Below are 21,799 nucleotides of genomic sequence, written 5' to 3' on the forward strand. Positions count from 1 at the left end.
CCCAAAGGTACAAAATTGCATTTTTTTCTTTTTATTAATTTTGTTGTCCTTTCATTCATCTATTTCTTCTTTTAGCTGATTTGGTAGCTTCATTCTCTACTTCGGCTATTAAGTTGATTGAGCTGTTCTTGGCAATTACTGACAAGCAAAATCAGTTATTCATTTCGGTCTTGGCATTTTGTGATTAACGTTGATAGCATTTAGATCTTTATGTTTTTTATTCATCACACTGAATTGCGATGGATTTTCTTGATGACATTAATCTAGATAGTCTTTTCGTGTTTTGTATCCTTTCTTTTCTCTTCTTTCTTCTGATAGAATGTATGTGAACAGGAAGCAAAAGAGCAGGCAGAACACCATTAAATTGGGAGACAAGGTCGCGAATAGCCCTGGGAGCGGCAAGGGGAATTGAATTTCTCCATTCGAGCAGTTTGTCACCCACAATAGTTATGCACTGTTTAGGCATATAGAATTTGCTATGAAGTATTTATATTTCAAAATTTTTTATTTTTTTTTAAATTTTGTGATGGATTAGCGACAAATATTATCCGTCACTAGTTAGCGACGGATTAGCGACAAATGAGTTTCATCGCTAATTAGCGACGAAAAATCTGCGACGGGCGCTATTTATCGCCAATCCGTCGGTAAACAGTTTATCGACGGATTGGCGATAGATAGCATCCGTCGCTAATTCACGTTTTTCTTGTAGTGTTTGTTCATTTCATCAAACATCAACATAAATTACTATTAGCAAATGATATAACTTGCTAGTTTCATTTATCATTCAAAAGAAATGAAAAAAAAGAATTGTGTAACATTTAGTTCAACCAAATAGATAAAAATAACAATAGACTCCTCTTAATGGTCCTTAACACATTTAAAGTATCACAAAAACAACAATAACACAATAAGCCAATGAGACTAATTTTGTAACTTTTGTTTATCTGATCAGCCGTCTACATATATTCAAAGGTCCCCCTTAATTAACACATTCAAAAGTCCTGTATACGAAACATTACCAAAATGCATGCAAGCAAAAATAAATGTCACATTTACATGTCATCAAGGTCCAACAAGATATGCCAATGAAGCATCATATTGCATAGTTGCAACTACATAATGACAAGGTTATAAGTTTAAAACATCAAAAACATAAATCTAACAAGTTTGACATATACATATATTTAACCAAATGTGTGACAAAAAAATCCAGCAAGCTTGTTCTCATGACTCCACCTGGACTATTTACTTCAAACCCCAAAATTGTCATTCTTGTCTCCATTCAAAATTTCACCTTTCATGTCCAATGCATAACAATGCCATAAACAATATAACAAAAAATATGCATAATAAAAAAAAAACATTGAATATAGATACCTGACAAACATAGAGAACTAAGCTCTCACCATTCAAGCTCGCCATCATTCAAAGATATTACCTCCATGAAGTCCTCTATATCATGCTACATATAAAAAAATGCATCCCATATGCTTAAAACTTAACTATAAAAAGTCAATAACTAACTTAATAACTAAAAGTTAATACTTCAATTGGCTTTGGGTTGCAATAAGTATTTTGAAACAATCTTCACTACAAATCAAGACTTGCACATTTTTAGGCTTTAGTGGACTTTTGTACTGGTCCAACTCCCTCCCACAAATGCTAAAAGCAGACTTTGATGCAATAGTTGTAATTGAAACAACTAACAAGTCACCTGCCGTCATTTATAGGACACAATACTTGGCTTCATTGTCCTTCCACTATGCAATACATTGAATTACAAATTTTCATCATCTATCAAGCCTTCATAGGCATAAGATGCTGATTAGTGCCTATAACAAATCCTCTAAATCCTGACTAGGATTTAGAAGAATCTTTATTAAGATGAGAAGCAATCTCAATCACAAAACTTGAACATAAACTTCTAGAATCATATCCAGTTGTTGATTTTCCAGAATAACTTTCTCCAAACCTTGATCCATATTGAACGCAATAGTACTCATAAAGTTCACACATAGAACAATAGACCAAATCATATTATTCTCTTGCTTCATTGGTTGAATACACGAGATTGAAAGCATACTCAATGAATACGTCGATGATCTAATATTGTTGCAATCCCCAACACCAAACTGACAAGACCCATACTTCGATGTCGAAATCTTTTGATCCTAGGGGAGCTGATGTAGTGCATCTAGAGGATGCGTTGGAAAAAAATATTTCATCGGACCTGAATGTATGAATTCGTCTCAGATATCAGATAAACAATTTTGATATTTTTGAGCTTATGAAAAAATTTTGGTATTAATTTTTTCTGGAAATACAATTCATTAAAATTAAAAATTATTTTGAATTTTTATTTTTATTTTTATCTTTTAGGATTTTCCAAATCCGATTAAATAATTGAATCTGGATCTAGGTCCAATAGTCCATTATGATGTGTTTAGGGCTATTGAAAGGTGTATGCGGTTTTTGAGTAGTTTTTATTTTTATTGGATCTAGTGGGTTTGATTTTTAAATTCAAATTCTAGATTTTCTTGGGTTCCCAAATATGATTGTTAGGAACCAAAGAGACCCATTAGCCCAAATAAGAGATGTTTGGGTCTGGTTTTCCTCTATTGGACCAAAAATAAGTGGTTCCACTCTCATTGGGCTAAGGGGGGCGATTGTTGTTTGAAGAAAAAAAAAAGGAGAACCGTGGTGAAGCCCCTCCGTCTCTCTATAATGTTCCCGTTTCAGACAGTGTTGTGAAGAAGAACATCACCTTGGCCATATGTAGACCTTGTAGAGGTCCGTGCGACCCAACGAAAGGGCGTGGAGTCTGAGCTATCTGATTTTCCCTTTCCCTCTTCTTGTTTGAATCTTATTTTGGTTCACAGCATGAACAAACCCATGACAGGAAAAATATATTGCTGACTTGATTTTCTGAGTCTGAATCGTGCCACCTTATAGAATATCGTATTGTTGGAGTTGATGTAATGTGGAAACTCAGTGTGCTGAATCCATTTTATTTGGTTTATCAATGTTGAAAGAACATATTTTCCTTCTTGAATGATTGTGATGGATTCATGCCTGCTGTTAACACGATTTGGGTTGGAATATAATGTTTTTGTGTGTTGTTGACGTTGAATCCTTGGAAAAGAAATCCCTCACATTGGACGTCAAAACCGACCTACTTGGTTCAGTTTTGACGCCCTCTGAAGTGTTAACATGATCGATATTATGTTTGGGCCTGACGTTGCTTGAATATGAGATTTCATGATGTCTCTCTGTGTTTTAATTCTTTCTGTTGTTGAATTGCGGGAGTACAAAAATTTTGAGTGACAGGATGCGTCCCATTGAGATCACCATTGCTGATATTTTCTCTGTTTTGCGTTTTTTTTTTTTTTTACTGATTTTGTTTAAGCGTTTTCAAGTGTTGTTAAACTCCAACCGAGCTGTGAACAGATTCCTTTCAACGTCTGATTTAGAAACTGCCACTGCCTTGGCGCTAAACCGATTTACCCCTGTTTATTTGGATTGGCAGAATCGCAGAACGAATCTGGGTTGTTCTGTAATGTTCCTCCTGCTTAAAAACAGGGATTAGTTGCTGCATAAACTGCATTAACAGGAAACAAATTCTGCTGTTACATTCCTTATATTTTATGTTAACTAAATAGGGACTGTTTACATCAAAACTTGATAGCCTTGCGAACCTGGTTTCCTTAATATATTCGCTGCACATTAATATATAATATTTTTGAATAATTTCAATAAGTATTAGAGTAAGTTAACCACACAAATATACCTATATATATTTATATTTTTGTCGTTATTTAGTTTTCTTTTGATTTTTTGCCCCCATCCCCGTAGTTTAGTAGGATTTAGTGTTTGGTATAAGGTGTTTCTCGGGGTTGCACCCTATTTCTATTGCGTTAGTTTCTTTCCAAAGCTGGTGACCCTCCATTCATCGCCCTGAGCGTAATGATTATTGTGACTACTATAATGAGATTGCCAAAACGATCCCACATGCCGACCAACCAGCACGACGGAAGCACCCCATCCCACTTGAACAGAGAGAGGTTGATGCGATGTTTTAAGTGTAGGAAGGAGGGCAGAAAATATGGGTTTCATGCAAGGTAGTTTATCCATAGTGATGGCCGTCCGAGAGCAACCGCATTAATATATATCTTCTTATTCTTTGTAATACTTGTTTATCTAATCTATTGAATATTTTTCTTTAAAAAAGAAACGACATAATGGTCATAATTTTTTTTTTCTTATTAGAGAACTCAAGATTCATTAATAAAATCAGAAAGTACAGACAGAATGATGAGTATCATCCTGTTTAAAGAACTGCAAAACAAGGACAATGTGAGAATAAAATCAGTGAAATGGAGAGGAAGGGGTAACAATCTGAGATTGGCATTCTTGAGATGTACTTTTATTCGGGTCATAAAAGACAAGTATCATAGTGTACTTTGCTTTCCCTTAAAAAAGAAAGAACAGAAGAAGATAACCCGTAAGAGTAAGTTGATGATGAAGATTGTGCATGACTTTTTCTTTTTTTTGGTACCTTCTATTGCTTATGAATGAAAATGGCTATTCTTGTAGGAGAAAATTAAAGGGAGGACTCATTTTTTGCCTTAGAGAGTCGAGTTGTTTGTTTGTATTATGTTGTGGATAGAAAGGTGTAATGGTACAACTTTCCTTTTCTTTTTATTCTTTTCACAGTCTTGGCAAAACAATTGAGAGGTACCAGAGATGCAATTACAATCCACTAGATAATAGTATATCTGCTTGAGAAACACAGGTATGTTCAAGAAAACCCCATTCTTCAGATATTTTATAAGTGTGTGTATATGTATTGAAAATCTTATCTATTCATTCTAGAGATCCTTATTCAATTCACGCCTTTGTCATCGAATGACTCAAATTAAATAGCATTTAATACTCAGCTTAAGTTGAAGCCCATCTTTGCATTCTGTATTGGCGTATTTGTGGGGGCTTATTTTGGGTACTACCATAGTACCATAGTACTTAGGAAAAATATGGTTCAGGTTATTTACTGAAGAGAACTTTTATAGCTAAATGTTTTCATGAAACAATTGTCTTCTTGGCTGTGAACTTTTGGTGTATTGTGGGCCATCAGCTTTTAGATTCTTTAAAAACCTATCTAGCTAAAATGCTCTCTTTGAACCATTACCAGTCATCTCCTATGTCATTCCTCTCTTCATGCCCATCTTGGGTTCTTGTTGATGTAATCTCATTGCATAGATGTGATCGACATTGTCCATTTTAGTGAATATATATCAACATTTGAATGGCCAAAATGTAACCTGTGTATAGGATTTTTTGGTGATTCAAAAGTCCAAAGTTATCAACATGCCAAACTTTATTGATTTAAAAAATCGTATTTTTAAGCTAAAAAGATGCAATCCAAAGGCTAATTCCCTTTTAAATTAACTATGCTGAATCTATCCATTCAGATTTTGATCAAAAAACAACTTGCATGAATGAGGTTCGGCATGGGTTATGACGATGGGGACGACATAAAGGATGAGTGGAACTGACCAACCAAATAGATGAATGGTGAAAAGCCCATGTTCACTTGTGGAAGGCTCTTTTTGAAGTTTGGTCCCACCATCAGCATGCTAAGTTTTTTTTTTTTTTGATAGGCAAGCTGGGGTTAAGCAGACCCTTACCAGTTATACAACCATATATACCATTGGGGTTCGAACTTGCAACGTCCCAACACAAGGTGACGTGCACTCACTGCTCCTACCAGACTAGCGGAGCACTCATCCCTAAAATCATCCCTATCGTCCTGCCCCAAACCAACTTGCAACAGTGAGATCTCCCTGGAGCTGTACGGTGATCGTGGTGATTTTAGGAGTGACTTGATCTGGTTCCACATGTCAAAAGATCAGGTGCGCACAAATATTTGTGCATTAAGCACATGATCACACTCCATCTTGGGGACAGGGCCTGTCAGTTGTGAGTCCAAGGTCTCATGGAAGGCGATCAGGTGCTTAATGAACAAATTTTGTGCCATATGATTGCATCCGATCCTGACTCGTTCCACATTGGCCTAGCATGCATCATTCATCAGCACCAAACAATTATACACTGCACACACAGGTGAAACCTGCCTTTCTTTTGCTTTATAGACCAAAACAATAAAAAAGAGATTCGGTGCTTGACTCCACTTATTGCTCTTCATTTATGTCTTTTCCTTCTGCAATGAATGGCATTTTCAGGAATGGATGCCCCAAAAGCATTAAATATCTGACACTTGTGGTGGAGATCAGCTAACAAGTCTTTTACAACTATACTTGTTCCTTTTGTACAAATTCTCTACTATTCTCAATTCCTGGCTAACAAATTCCGGCAACAGGCTGAGGTAAAATAACAGAAACGGATGCAGGAAGAGAAGATAGCTTAAATCACTAACAACCATCTATTCAGAAACAGCAAGTGGTCTGTTGTTTGGTGTCTGAATCCACTGGGCAAAGGTGTCAAGGGTTTTCATGTCTGCTCTGTAATGCTTCTGGGTGAACTCAAGCAGGGCAGACCATGTGAAGTCAGGGTACATTCTTGGGTTCTCTTCATCTACCAACCCTCTTGGGGGTCGCACAATCTTGTCCATTTGGGGACACAGAAAGAAGGCCAAGGATTTCCTAGGCGTTTCACTGTTCACAACTGCCCTGTGCAGACAGCTCTTGTACCTTCCATTGGACAATGCCTGCAACAGATTGCAACCTCATCAGTTCATGTCTCCTAACAAAGCTATAATCTATGTTAGTTGTTAGAGTAGGAAGTGGGTGCAAGAAGCTAAGCACAAAGCATGAAATGAGAAGCAAGTGTTTAAGAAATGTATGAAGCATGAAACTTTCAAGAAATAACAATTGAAATGGGTAAAATTGGTATAAAAAAAAATACTTATATGCATCTTCTAGCCATCTCTCAAAATAGCCATCATGTGTGTAGAGGTCTTTAAATGAAAGCACAATTCATAAAAGTACAATCCTTTTAATGTTATAGAGCATTTTAAACATCAAGAAAGTTTGATTTCATATTAAGAAAAGAAAAATGGACTTCTCATAATGTTTTGGAAGCATAAAAGAAACACATGATTTTATGCTTGAGGAAAGTCGGTTTTTGAGATTTTCAGAAATTTCTAGTAAGTATAGTTTTAATTATATTTGTTTAACGTTTATATCAAAGATGAATCAAATTTGATATAAATGGCACCAGGCTTGATGACAATGAACTAGGAGAAGCAAATAATTAGTTTTAAGAACTTCAAGAATAACAAAAATGAAATTCTTACCATGAACGTATCGCCAATGTTCACTACAAAGGCATTGGTATTGGGTCTAATTCTACGCCATTTCCCATCAACGAACACTTCTAGACCACCAACATCATCTTGGTGAAGGATGGTGAGAGATGTCGGATCGCAGTGAGGTCCCGTTCCGAGTGTAAGATCCGGCCTTCGGCATGGGGGATAGTAATTAAACCTCATAATTGAATTGTTCCCTTGAAAAAACTCTCTATAATGGATCCGATCCACGCCTAGGCTCAGTGCCAAGAGCTCCATGATCACTAGGGACAAGTTGCTCATGGCTTCAGAATAGTCTTGGTAGACCCACCTGAGTTACATACAACAAAATGCTTAATCATAAGCATTCATTCAATTCATAAGAAACAAATAAGGTATTTTGCATTCAGTAACAGTCGCACAAATCTCTTTCTTGCAAATTAAAACCTCGCAATATTTTTGAAAATTTTAGCTTTTCTCAAAAATATCAGGAAAATATGGGCATATATAAAAATATAGATAACATATCAAGCATATACAAAACCAATCGTGATATATATTTTCAAGCCCCAAAGGAGTTAGCTTAGTTGGAGCGAGCTTCTGCTGTCATCAGATGCCATCACATGGCACATTGTTTGTGCCTTAATTAGGCACCTGATCGCCCTCCATCAGATCATGGACCCCACACCTGACAGGCCCTATCCCTAAGATGAAGGGTGATCAGGTGTGTAAGGCACAAAAAATTGTGCCATGTGATGGCACAGGTCATGGACCCCAGACGCCCTATCCCCATGATGGAGGGTGATCAGGTGCGTAAGGCAAACAAAATTGTGCCATGTGATGGCACCTGATTCACTGGGCAGTCACGGTTTGATTAGTGTGGGCACTACCACCTTGCAATAGTCGATACGTACCCAGCATAGGCCCTGGGGGCGAGGGACCTAGCCTCTGAGTTTTATACCACCGGGACATTGACTCGCACAGGTGCAGTTTCTCCAGATTATAAATCAAAACAAAAATGATGATATTTTCAAAATAGGCAATATTTTGAAACAAGCTATTTTGCGTTGGAGTACAATCTCAAAAATCTCTTTCTCAGAAAACCCCACAATATTTTTGAAATGTTTAGTTTTTCTTGAAAATTTTCAGGAAAATGTGGGCATGCGCATATATAAAAAATATGGATAAAATGTAAAGCATATACAAAACGACGAATTTTTGGGCATCATCATATCAGCCTTCTATCGTGATATTTTCAAAATGTCGTTGACACTTATGACACAGTCAATGCTGTTGGATGCATAAAAAGGCATACCCTACGGATCAGATTTTAGAAAATGCTCAGGATGCAACCAACCAGTGTAATCACTATATTGGTTTAATTTAATTTTTCTTTTCTTTGAAAAAAAAAGGATGGGACTAATCAGAGGTATATAACAAAGGAACAAAGATAAAAATATGTATAGAGTTTGCTCACCCTGATTCTTCAAATTCATCACCAATAACCCTTTTGAAATATTGATGCACGGTTTGTGGATTTGAAGAAGAGTACTCGAAAGAGAGTGTCTCCTTCCATGGAAGCTTGGAAGAGAACCTCTTAGTAAAGCTGCTGGCATAGCCACAACTCTTTCCCAACTCCCTCTGAGCTCTCTGTTTCTTAGACAGAGGCAAGCTGAAGAAGGAGCACATGTGAGCATGAGCAGCTGCAATAAGGTCTGGGCTAACTCCATGGTTTATGACTTGGAAGAAGCCATGCCTCTTGCATGCTTCACCAATCATGGTGACTGCTTCAGTAGCAGCAGCACTCTTGTTGTTGGTACTGGAGAGGAAGCTGGAGAGGTCGATGAGAGGCACATGGAGCTCCTCTAACTCACAGCTGCGCTCCTCTTCTGGCCACACAAATTCTTTGGGGATCTTCTGTTGGTGTTGGATGAGTGCACCATCAAAGACCAATTCTTCTCTTCTGTTGATGTTGTTGTCTTGATCACTGAGATGGGGGGTGTTGAAATGCAAGAGGGTAACACCACAATCCATTTGAGTGTGTACAGGGGAGTTCTATGAGCTTTAGTTTATATAGAGGCAGCTGGAGAGAGAGAGAGAGAGAGAGAGAGAGAGAGAGAGAGAGAGAGAGAGAGAGAGAGAGAGAGAGAGAGAGCCCACTAGGGTGGTGGGTGACAAGCATTTGCAATCTAGCTGACCTGCATTCCACTTCATTGCTGTCATTTTTCCTTGGAAAAAAGCATGGAGGCCAACGGAAGCAGATCAGGTCATGCTGAACATGAGCGTTTTTGCTCATGCCGGCATCGTGGCCATCCGATTTGCATTTTAAAAAGCTCAAAAGTCAACAAAACCATGTGGCATTCATCCAAAATGCAAACAGACGGCCACGATGTCAGCATGAGCAGAAACGCTCATGTTCAGCATGACCTGATCTGCTTCCGAGACCAACATGTATCAGTTTTAGAAAGTCTCACTGCCATCGTTTTCTACTGCTCGTTGTTTCCCTCCAGTTTAATCCGCCGGTTTTCCTTTTTCTATTTCTCTGTCTTCTTGTCTCGAAATTCAGAGAATCTAAAAGATCAATGTCAGAAACCCTTAGTCTCACCCTGTCAATTTCAAACTGATGGCCCACGTGTGCATGCATGTTTGCATGATAGAAAGAGTAAAATAGTGTAAAGATAAATGATAGAAGAGAATGGAATCAGAGAGAGAGGGAGAGTTTTTTCTGTATTTTTAGGAATGATGGGCCAGCTACTGTTGGCACTAAGCTCTTGAGAATGTGGCCTCCCTTAAAAAAAAAAAGAATATGGCCTCCCTTGTCACGGGGCCCTCTGCTCCCAAGGTTTTGATGTTTTCTCAAAAGCTTAAAACGGGGAGGGAGGGCAGTAAAGTTAAAATCACATCTAATCACGAGTTTCAGAGTTTTTCTCCGTCCTTTCATCCGTGATTTCATCTGTAACCTCAATTGCCTTTTGCATTTCTTTTCACCACGTCCCCTTCCCTATATTGGGACGTGGAGAAAAGAAATGAAATCAGATTATAGAGATTACATGTCAGATTTATGCATCCATAAGAGAGAGAGAGAGAGAGAGAGAGAGAGAGAGAGAGAGAGAGAGAGAGGTGTGCTTGAAGAAGACCTTGTTCCCTGTTCCTTTGTTAAGCCACTGATTGGTGTTTCACATTTATTTAATTGACTATACAGTGCTTAAGTTGACATTGTTTGTTTAGTGATAGTCATAAGTTGACATTGCTTTAAAGACATGCACTTGACGTAATGTGCATGCATATCCACTTGAAGTTGCTTTTCCTCCGGGAGGATCAGGTGCAATGTGGTTGCACACTTTTAGTGTGCTGCTGTATCAGATGCAATAGCACATTAAAAGTGTGCAATCACATTGCACCTGATCCTTCCTCCACCCCAAACAATTGTTACTTTTGTCACCATGCTCATGCAAGGTCTACATCTGATATCCCGAGAAAAAAAAAGTGGAAAAAAATCAGTTTTACATTAAAGTTCCTACTATATGAAAGAAGAGTGCCTACTTCTTTCAATCTGCAGAAAACGTGAGGTGTTTTGACCTTACGTTATCTATCACTAGTGCCACTCTTGTGCTGCTTCATGTTCTAAACTTTTGCCCCTGACCTACCCAACTTTAACAATTTCACCTCAACAAATAAAGTATGCAGGGATACACACAGAATCTAATAAATAAAAGATCAACCTGGTCTCCTATGTTTGTTGTTTTTATCTAGAAAACGTATCTTCCTATACATGGCACATCTTTTAGACATGACTTGAGACATATTTTCATGCTAGATCTAGCTTCTTGGGTTCTCTGCACACCATGTCCCGTCCCATCTTGAGCACTTAATAATTGGCTTGGATCACAGGGGCTGGACAAATGATCAGATCTTAGTATAAAGTCTGTTCATAGTGGTTACTGTGTCGAACATATACGTGTATTTGATCAAGATTAATCTGATTTACCTCATGTGCCATGTAACGTAATTTTCCATATCTATATAGAAAATGCAAACTATAAGAAGATCAGTTCTGAAGATCGCGAGTCTAATGCCAGAACATAATAGTAAAAGCAAACATTTCTCCTCTTCTCTTGGGGGCATCTCTTTCATGCCCTAAAAGAGGCCTTGTTTGTAGGAAAGAGGGCCTCTGTCTTGAGAGGGTGAAACAAAGATTTCGCATAAAATAAATTTTTTTTTTCAGTTTTACATTGAAAATTTGTGGATCTTAATTGGAACTCAGGTCGGGCCCAGGTCTGGGTCTGGTATTTCACAAACCATACCCTACTCCATATATTAATCGGACCCTTCAGGTTTAACCCAGTTTCTAATTGAGCCTTCTTATTTATCACCAAATCCTGACCATAGACCAGGCTGGCCTGGTCCATTAGCGGGCCGGCCTATCATTGACAGGCTAGGCCAAAGGCCTGGTTTGGGTTGGCCCATTGGGAAAATCCTGGCAGCCAGTGGGCCTAATCGGGCTGGGCCAGGCCTAGGGTCCGGGTCTAGCTCATGCAATCCTTATTGGATTCGAGTATGGTTTCTCTTCTAATTAGACCTGGGTCATGACCCGTACCATAATCTCAAATCAGGTTTGGGTTCGGACCCTGTACCATCATCTCAAACCCGATCGGTTTACACCCTTACTTGAAAGGGATGCCCATGCAAGAAGGAAAGTGTTTACCCATATAGAGAGGTGTGAACATATTTTGATAGGAAGTTTTTCATATATATAATGCTATACAAAAAATGATCGTATTGTACGACAAAAATGGTGCATTTTTCAAAAAACCCTATAGTTTTTGAAAATTTGCCCGATGTCCAAAATCACAAATGTTTGGCTTTAAAAAGACTATTTTAATCTTCACACAATGGACCTCTTGAGGTTCACTCGATATATCGGTATGCCCATCGACTATCACAAACACTCACTTAAATGTAGATTCAAATGTTTTCACGAAGTTCACATAACTATATTTGCGAACCTCTTGTAATTGAAACTTGTATAAGTTCATAAATATTCTACTAAATTTGCATATATTGTACGAAAATCATATGACCAAATATGCAAACTTTAAGTAACTAAAACCTAGAATCTTCTCAAATACTTTACTAAATTCACATAGGGCCATGCAGTTATCATTTGAGTAACTAATCCCCAAGGAGATCTGCAAATAAGTGGTGATCTATGCATATAAAACGCTGCAAAGTTTTGTGAAATTCACATGCTCGTTGAATAATATATAAAGTCATTTTTATTCATTTTATTTTTTTTCTTGCTTGTTTCTTAAAGTAACTCTAACCCTTTTCCCTTTATAACCCTTAACGTTTTTTAGTTCCCTTGTTGTGATTCCCATAAATGTTTTTTTTGCATTTTGATGAGGTTGCATTATACTTCGCAATGATTTTCCAGGCTAGGTCAAAAGGTGAGTTCCATAATTCCTTGTATATTTATGTTATTTCATTTCAAACCTTTTATTTTGTTTGTAGATATGAGAATTTAATAGCCTCATGTGTATTTGTGTTTGATTGTTGTTGTAAATATTTTTTGTATGTTTTTCTGTATTTTGTTGAATATTTGTCACCGGTTTTACTGTTTAGTATTCATTATGTTTAGGTTTTTTTACAGCATGTTAGATGCTTTGCAAAATGTATATTTATTCAAGTTGTTTAATGAATTGCTTCTTTATATTTATCTAAGGGTTTTCAATGAATTGCTTCAATGTCTTATTTTTTTTATGTATATCTTAGGTAGTTCACGATAAATACGTATAAACATAAAAAAAATATGACAACAGAATGCGAACCAAACACCTACTGCCTAAGATATAGTCAATGTACCGAGTCATGTGTGTATACAATCAGTGATACATTTTATGTATCTATTTATGTTCATTTTTAAATTAGTGACGAGAACAACTTATTAACACAGAAAGCAAAGTGCCACAAAAATTGAAAGAGCATGAATTTTATGAAAAAAACTTTGTTGGCAAGTGACGTAAGTGTCAGGTTTGCATGTTCATTTATTACATTTGTATATACACTCATTTGAATTTAACAAGAATGCATTACATATTTCTCTTATGTAACATCTAGCAAGATTCATAGAAAGACTCTAAGCGGCCCACAAGAAGAACATAGCAGATGAAATGGAACTGCCAAAAACCATTTACCTTACCCCCTATTTCTCTGAGTCTCGAAAGTGAGGTTTTTGATATTTTTCTACTGACTAACAAAAACTAACCATAAAGATTAACAATTCACAACAAATGATCAAAACTAAATGGATATAAAATGGGGCTCAACCATGCTTGGAGTCTGGCAAATTATCATATCTTTTCGATGAAGCTGACAAGGTATCCACTCAACAACTTTGTATACTTACAAAACATAAATTTGCACATGTACAATGACTTTAAACTTAATTTATATTGCAAATCTTAATTTCTATCAACTGGGGCAACTAACATTGGGTTCTTTGAGAAATGAATATAAATGCGAAGGAGTTCAGGATGTACAATTCCATGGGCAACACAACTAATACATATAAGAACATAAAAAATATAGTATGATAGCATTATTTATTCAATACTGTGTTTATTGCTCTCTTGTATTCAATAGGTTTAATGTTGGTATTGTAAGTTCATTTTTTTGCAGCATGATTTTGCTACAATTGTTGCATCGATTGGATGACCTATCCCATAGATGGTATTTTTCAACAAAAAAAAATGAGTAATTTGCATGTTCATTTATTACATTTGTATATACACTCATTTGAATTTAACAAGAATGCATTACATATTTCTCTTATGTAACATCTAGCAAGATTCATAGAAAGACTCTAAGCGGCCCACAAGAAGAACATAGCAGATGAAATGGAACTGCCAAAAACCATTTACCTTACCCCCTATTTCTCTGAGTCTCGAAAGTGAGGTTTTTGATATTTTTCTACTGACTAACAAAAACTAACCATAAAGATTAACAATTCACAACAAATGATCAAAACTAAATGGATATAAAATGGGGCTCAACCATGCTTGGAGTCTGGCAAATTATCATATCTTTTCGATGAAGCTGACAAGGTATCCACTCAACAACTTTGTATACTTACAAAACATAAATTTGCACATGTACAATGACTTTAAACTTAATTTATATTGCAAATCTTAATTTCTATCAACTGGGGCAACTAACATTGGGTTCTTTGAGAAATGAATATAAATGCGAAGGAGTTCAGGATGTACAATTCCATGGGCAACACAACTAATACATATAAGAACATAAAAAATATAGTATGATAGCATTATTTATTCAATACTGTGTTTATTGCTCTCTTGTATTCAATAGGTTTAATGTTGGTATTGTAAGTTCATTTTTTTGCAGCATGATTTTGCTACAATTGTTGCATCGATTGGATGACCTATCCCATAGATGGTATTTTTCAACAAAAAAAAATGAGTAATTTGCATATTTTTGTTAACTTAATTTTTATATATACATGTGCCTGACTTGGTATATGATTGTTACAAGTATGATTATAGTATATTTTTCCTACTATACATGTATAAATTGAGTAGAAACAATAAATTGAACTTCACACATGTGTGCATTTATATATGTTATTTTATTAAGTTTTTGACATATAATCTATAGTTGTTTGACAATAAACCTTTTTTTAGAACAATGTAACAAAAATCAGAAAGTGTATGATTCAATTCTATAAACTCATAAGGGAGAAGATGGCTTCAAAAGATGCTAAAAAGAAGACTAAGGAGAAAGAAAACCAGAAAGAACCACAACGAAACAAAAAATGTCCAAAGGGCAAGCAAAGGGCAAGGGACGAGACATCAGACAATCGGGTACCGAAGGATGAGATATCGAAAGTTGAGTTGTGGACAATTTTGAGGACTATAAGTTGATTATTATTGTAAAATATTAAATATAAATTTGATAAACTATTGAGTGTAAAATTGATAATTTTTTTGATGTTTTTTAAATTATTGATGTTCTTTTAATATTCGATGTTCTGTACATTATTATTTATAAGTTCTGGATGTTTTGTACATTATGTTTTGTAAGTTATGAATGTTCTTTAAACAAGTTTGTATGTTTAACTTCATTCCAGATTTATAACATGGACATGCACAAAATAAGGTCATTGTAAATCATTAAGTCATTGAATTGTCTTCAATCCTCTTTGTTCTTTAGCTGTAAATTTAAATTTGTAAGTTCTGATTTACGAGGATGAAAAAGTTCACATTTTTTTTATGAAAAATAACCAAGATTTGCAAGGTTGAGGAAGTTTACAAAATAGATTTGCAAAAAATAATAAATATTTGAGAGGATGCGAATGTCTGAAAAAAAATTTAGAAATATTAAGGCGTTTGTGATGATGACAAAGTTCACAAAAATGATTTGTGAAAAATGATAAGGAAGTCTACAAAAGATTTATGAAAAATGACCAATATTTATTCGTCCTACTGTTTGCAAATTTGTTTTTTGCAAACTTCCTCATCCTAAAAAATATTTTTTGTTTTTTGCAGATCTTTTTTCACGGACTTTCTCATTATCACAAATCTTGGTCATTTTTTATAAAATTTTTTATGGACTTTCTCATTCTTGCAAATTGATAGTTTTATCTGCTTAATTCAAATTTACAAAATTTACATAATTCACCTATTATATTCAAAATTTACCTGCTTAATTCAAATTTATAGCATTTTACATAATTCACCTATTAAATTTGTCAAATTTGCAACATTCAAATTTATACTCAATTAAGCATTTTACATTAAATGCTAAACAACAAAAAAATTGATAAATTTGCATCCAAGGATTTATAATAGTAATAAAATTTATAATGAATCATATATATATATATATATATATATATATATATATATATATATATATATATATAATCGAAGATGAAAGTCACTATTGTGGATGCATTAGGCATGCTCATAGGTCTTCAATGACCCAATCTTTGTTAGTGATAAGGTCAGCTTGAGTCCATATAATGGACTCCTTTGCTTGAAGCAACTCCTTCAATGTGTGGTTTTTCAGCCAGTGCAAGAGCCAACTGGTCATCCACTCTACTTCCAGTCTTTACATGCTTCAAACTTCTTGCCCCAAGTTCCTATTCCTCAATGACCCTCTTTACGGAAGATTGCTTGTAAACTGGATGTTGGTAGCAGCTACGTCCTCATCATCATAGACACATACCATGGATGACAAGTCGATGTCATCGTCGCCTTCCCACTAGTCTTCAAGTTTGGAGAAGAAGATCGTAGCATAATCCTTCATCTGGTCCTTCATTGTGCACACAATTTTTCTGTTAACTATATAAGGGCGATTGGGTGGTTGCTGAACAAAACCAAACTACTTGGCTAGCCATTTGGTGCACAACTTCATTCATATTATGCAACCAAATGTCCCTCATTGTGATGTCCCTTACTTGCATAACCACATCCAAGTGGTCATCTTTCGTGTCTTTGTAGGGGCACCATGTTACCTACAAACCAAAGTTTCATTCATGGTTAGTCCAAAATTGCTTTATTTATACAAAACATTGGACACTGTTTGAATAATACTTACACGTGCTGTGGTCAGCCTACACAATGATGCAACGAATGATGCCTTTTCATAGGAGGACTCAACTCTCTTTGATCATAATTTTTTTGTTTATTGTGTAACCGACTCCACATTGCAATACGTGGAAACTCAAGAAGACAATCATATCTCAAGGACCTTCCAATGAATATGTGCTTCCATATCCAAATATGCAAAGATTAATACAAGGATTAATGTGAATTTATATAAAGTATAGTACATCAACAATGTTAAATAATGTTTGTCTATAATAAAGGAATATATATACCTTCAACAAAACCAATATGTCAACCATGTTTCTTTTTTCACGCTTCATACTACTCAAACTTTCATATAGATGTGCAAGTGAAGCTGATCCTCATGTATATTCATGGATGTGATCCAGGTCTTATAACAATTGAATGTATGAGTTATGCATCGTCTTTCCACTAGTATCAATGAATACATACATGCCAAAAAAGTAGAGCAAGAATGCTCTTACCTTCATATCCAACCTAGCACTACCCTTCCCTCCAACACAAATTAGCTTCCCCTTCATTTTCCTTGCCCTGCTGGAGCATAGTGGTTCATCAACTATGATAACTTTAGTCTTTCACCTTCGAACACATTTTCATCCATTTGTAGATAAACACTAAAAATATGCTTTAAATCTCCTCACCGATGTGCAATCACTGGCTTCCCATAAGACTTAAATCTAGTGATTTGTGTTATGTCCTGTAACATGATGGTCATTTTAATATCTCTGAACTGAAATATATTGGTTGTCAAATTTTAAAACTGCACAATGGTGCCTAAGAGATTGCAATTGATGTAATCTCCAAAAATTTCTAGAAATTCATTTGATCCAACCAGTCATTCACATCATATGTTAGTTTTACGAATCACTTGTGTGTTTGAAACCAGTAGAACTAGTGTATGCAACTTGTTGAATCCTTTAAATCTTGAGATTGTGAATCTTATAATCATGATTAATTTTAATGAAATCAATTACATTAACTATTTAATTACATACATAAATATACAATTTTAAAGATTGAAGTGCAATATATATATATATATATATATATGATAATTTAATCAATGATTTCAAACATCTTACAAACATGGGTATACAAAATAACAAATGAACAAATTACCTATCCATAAATACCGAAAGTTGTTTTCCACTGCGCCCCCCCCGGAGCATTGAACCTTGTTCCCCACTACATCCGATCCTATGAACTCACCACTGCAACCTCAATCTTTGGCAGAGCATCCAATCTACCCACCTTCACATCCTGAAGACCCTCCATATTAACCTCAACCATAGGGTTTGCATCCTCCTCTTGTTGAGGTACCATCTTCATCTCGTCATTGCCATTGCAGGTGGTCGCGTGTCCAACTTCATCTATTTAGAGATTGAGGTTAGTAATAACCTCGGAGTCAACCAATGGTTGAAACTTCTGCACCACTGAGTTCCCTCCCCCTCCCCTTCCCCCTCCCCAAATGCTTTATGAGATGAGAGACATCATTGTAACCACATATTTGTCAACGATTTTTTTACGTTCATCCTTAGATTTGGACCACACTTGAAATGATTGTTGTTATTTGTCTTGTTTTGAAGGTGTTAGTTGTTGCGAGTTTGAGCATAGAAGTATGGGTCACAATTTATCGATGCTGCATTTTTTGTGAAAAATGTCAAACACCCAGACTTTTGGCCATGGAGCATACTCTTTTCTACCCACGTGTCAAGCCTACTCCATACTTTATAATACGAACTATCACTGAGTACATAATTATTCTTCCTATAATATCAGATGTAGGTGTGGCCCCCCTTCGAGTCAGTATTCTCAGTCGCCATATGAAAATAATTCAAAATTTCCTACAATAACATGGAGAATATAGATAAACATGTGAGCAACCGAGAGAGGGGATATGCTATTGAAAAAGTATTGCAAAAAATAAATATAATAGCCTATATAAAAAACTCAAACCGTTAAGTAAACAAAAAAAAAGTGTTCCCTAAATATGTTTATAATACAAGATACACAACATATAATTACACGCAAATAATATAATCAAAGAAAAAAATGGAACATGTTATTAAACATGCAAAAATAATTCGAAAACCATGCAATTCTTTCATAACATAGCTAGCTTATGTCAATGTTTCAAAAAAACAACTGATTCAAACCATTGTTTAAACATGTAACATGTTCAACCATTAAAGATGTGCTTACCATAAAAATGTTCTAATAATTTTTTTTTTGCCAATGAAGTGCCATCGATAATTCACTGAAAATAGTCACTAGAAACAAACACTGAAAATTATTGTCAGGGGAAAGCATATTGGGAACCACTGGTTGGGGACTACAAAAACTCTAGTTTATGCGAAAATGGCCTTGAGGTGTGACAATCATTTTTTATATAAATGAAAGAAATTCACATTTAATACTCGTACAAAAACCTGCTAACAAGCATATTCATAATGACATTATTTACGAAGTTAGTACCTAATTTGCAGACTTCTTGAGGATCATAGGAAGTTCACACTATATCCTGTGAATTTAGTACAATATTTACAAAGTTACGATATATTAACATGAGGTTAACACTATATCACAAATTTTATGTTATATATGTGAATTTAGTATAATATTTGCGATGTTTCGATGTTTCAGTTTAATAGGAGGTTCACAAATTTGGTTATGCAAACCTCGTGAGGTCCTAAAAAAATCGTGTGAATCTACCTTTAAGTGAGAGGGTATGATACCTGGGGAACGTATCGATACATTGAGCAAACCTTATGAGGTTTAAAATGATCCTTTTAATGACAAAAATTTACGATTTTGAACATCGACCGAATTTAATAAATTTGTTTGTCATACAATACGAACATTTTATGTATGTCATATTTATAATATATTATATATTATATATAATATATACTCACGGGCGGAGCCCGGCCTTGGAGGGCCGGGCTTACTTTCAAGAGAAAGTAGCTTTCTTTTGGTGGGGCTGTAATAAATGCACACACCTTGCTTGTATGCCGTCTGAAGCGCATCTCGCTTTCTTAGTTTCACGCCTAGCCTAGTTAAGAAACTGGAGTTTCAATAAAAACTAGAATCCTCTACCAATCCATAACTATCTTAATTACTCTTCGTATGGATCGTCATCCTATGCCTTGTGGGTCCAGCCTAAATTCGACACGTATAATGTTCATCCATGGAGAAAACTCTAGAAAGTGGCTCTAATACCTGAATTTACATCACATTGTGGCTCCGCCATGTGAACTTTAAATATATATATATATATATATATATATATATATATATATATATATATATATATATATATATATATATATATTAGATGCCAAGGTGGCGCTACCCATCTCAAGTATGTTTTTGTTTGGAGGGCAGATTGGAACAAGAAGATCTTTGCTTTATCAACTACTTTAGTAAAACTCCAGCTCTCCATGTTCCAACCAAGTTGGACAAAGAGACAAAAGGAGCCCAGCATGAAATGATAACATGTAAAGAATGAGTTATGTGCAATGCATGTTTGCAATATTTCACTATTTTGCAGGAATACTTTGAGATGAGTTGCCGAAGGTCACTTTATTATGTAAGATGACTATTTATTTTTAACAGTATTGTTAGAATCAAATCGAATCGGTTTCAAATCGTTTTGTTTCACCGGTTGAATTGACCTTATATACCTAAAAATCGACAAAATTGGCCTGATTCGAGCATAATAGGGTGTTGAATTGGCCCTTTTTTTATTTTTGTAAATTTTTTATTTTTTCTAAATTTTAATAGATTTTTGAATTTAAAAGCACTAAATCAACCAATTCAGCCGGATTCGATTCGAGCCTGAATAATTTGATACTACAAAATCTTTTTTAAATTGATTCAGTTCAGAATAGGATTCTGACAACATAAATGTTTTTTTAAAGATGATTAGTGAGCTACTGAATTGCCTTCCTTAAATTAGGGATGGCAGTGGACCGGGGGGAAAATGAGGCCCCGCCCCACCTCGTTCCGTTTATATAGGAGATGGAAGACATGAAACATGGATGAGGCAGGGATGAAGGTTAAAATCAAAACCTGTGCGGGAATGGACTTACGCTTTCCCCGCCCCATCCCCGTCCTTGCACTGCACCACACCGTCCACAATCCTTCTAAGGATTGCAATGGACCGAGGGGAAATAGGCCCCGCCTCGTCCCATTTGGACTGGGGATGGCGGACATGAAACAGGGATGGAGGTTAAAATTCAAATCCAGGCAAGAATGAAGGTCCAGATTTTGAGACAGGGCGGGGGTGGAGACCTTGTCCCCCGCCCCTGCCCCCGCCTCGCTCCACTGCCATCCCTACCTTAAATGCATTATGCCATACTTTCTGTTCACTACATCACCTTGCTAATGATCCAAGACTATGCTCATCACCATGGCTTCTCTCAACAATGTCCTTTCCTGTACAGACAAAATGCTTTTCTATATGTTTATTGGTGCTTAGAACTTATTTGTCCAAGTACCAAAAGTAGAAGTATATTCAAAGAACAAGGAGATCAGATCTTGGTGATTTTGTCTTAATTGTTATGGAATTCTAAAGCATCAAGGAGGCTATTTGTAAGTAACGTTCTTTAGTACTTGCATGTCAATCAAGAATAGCTTATTAGCCACAAGGGGGGTTGTCCTAGTGCGTTGGGACCTTGGATGCTAAACGAGTAGTCAAGGTTCAATTCTTATGGGAGTCACCCTTCTGCGCAAGCCAACGCATAGTATAGGCCCCAGGGGTAGGGGTCCTAGCCTTGAAGTTTTATGCTGCCAGCATAGTGATCATAGGTATGGCAGGCTGTGCCAGCTCAGCCAAGTCTTGGTG

General features: G+C 35.9%; 1 protein-coding gene across 1 annotated transcript; it reads right to left on the reverse strand.

The window, feature by feature from the left end:
* Positions 1–6,439: 6,439 nt before the first annotated feature.
* Positions 6,440–9,337, reverse strand: LOC149842611 (gibberellin 20 oxidase 1-D-like). The gene is made up of 3 exons (XM_090000701.1): positions 8,781–9,337; positions 7,313–7,634; positions 6,440–6,724 (listed from the first exon to the last, which is right to left on the reverse strand). Exons 1-3 carry the CDS (start codon positions 9,335–9,337, stop codon positions 6,440–6,442), a joined length of 1,164 nt encoding a protein of 387 aa, XP_089856827.1.
* Positions 9,338–21,799: the final 12,462 nt, after the last annotated feature.

The sequence above is a fragment of the Nuphar pumila genome, chromosome 3 (assembly GCF_984573655.1).
Source record: "Nuphar pumila chromosome 3, dmNupPumi1.hap1.1, whole genome shotgun sequence".
In the NCBI taxonomy this organism is placed as follows: Eukaryota; Viridiplantae; Streptophyta; class Magnoliopsida; order Nymphaeales; family Nymphaeaceae; genus Nuphar; species Nuphar pumila.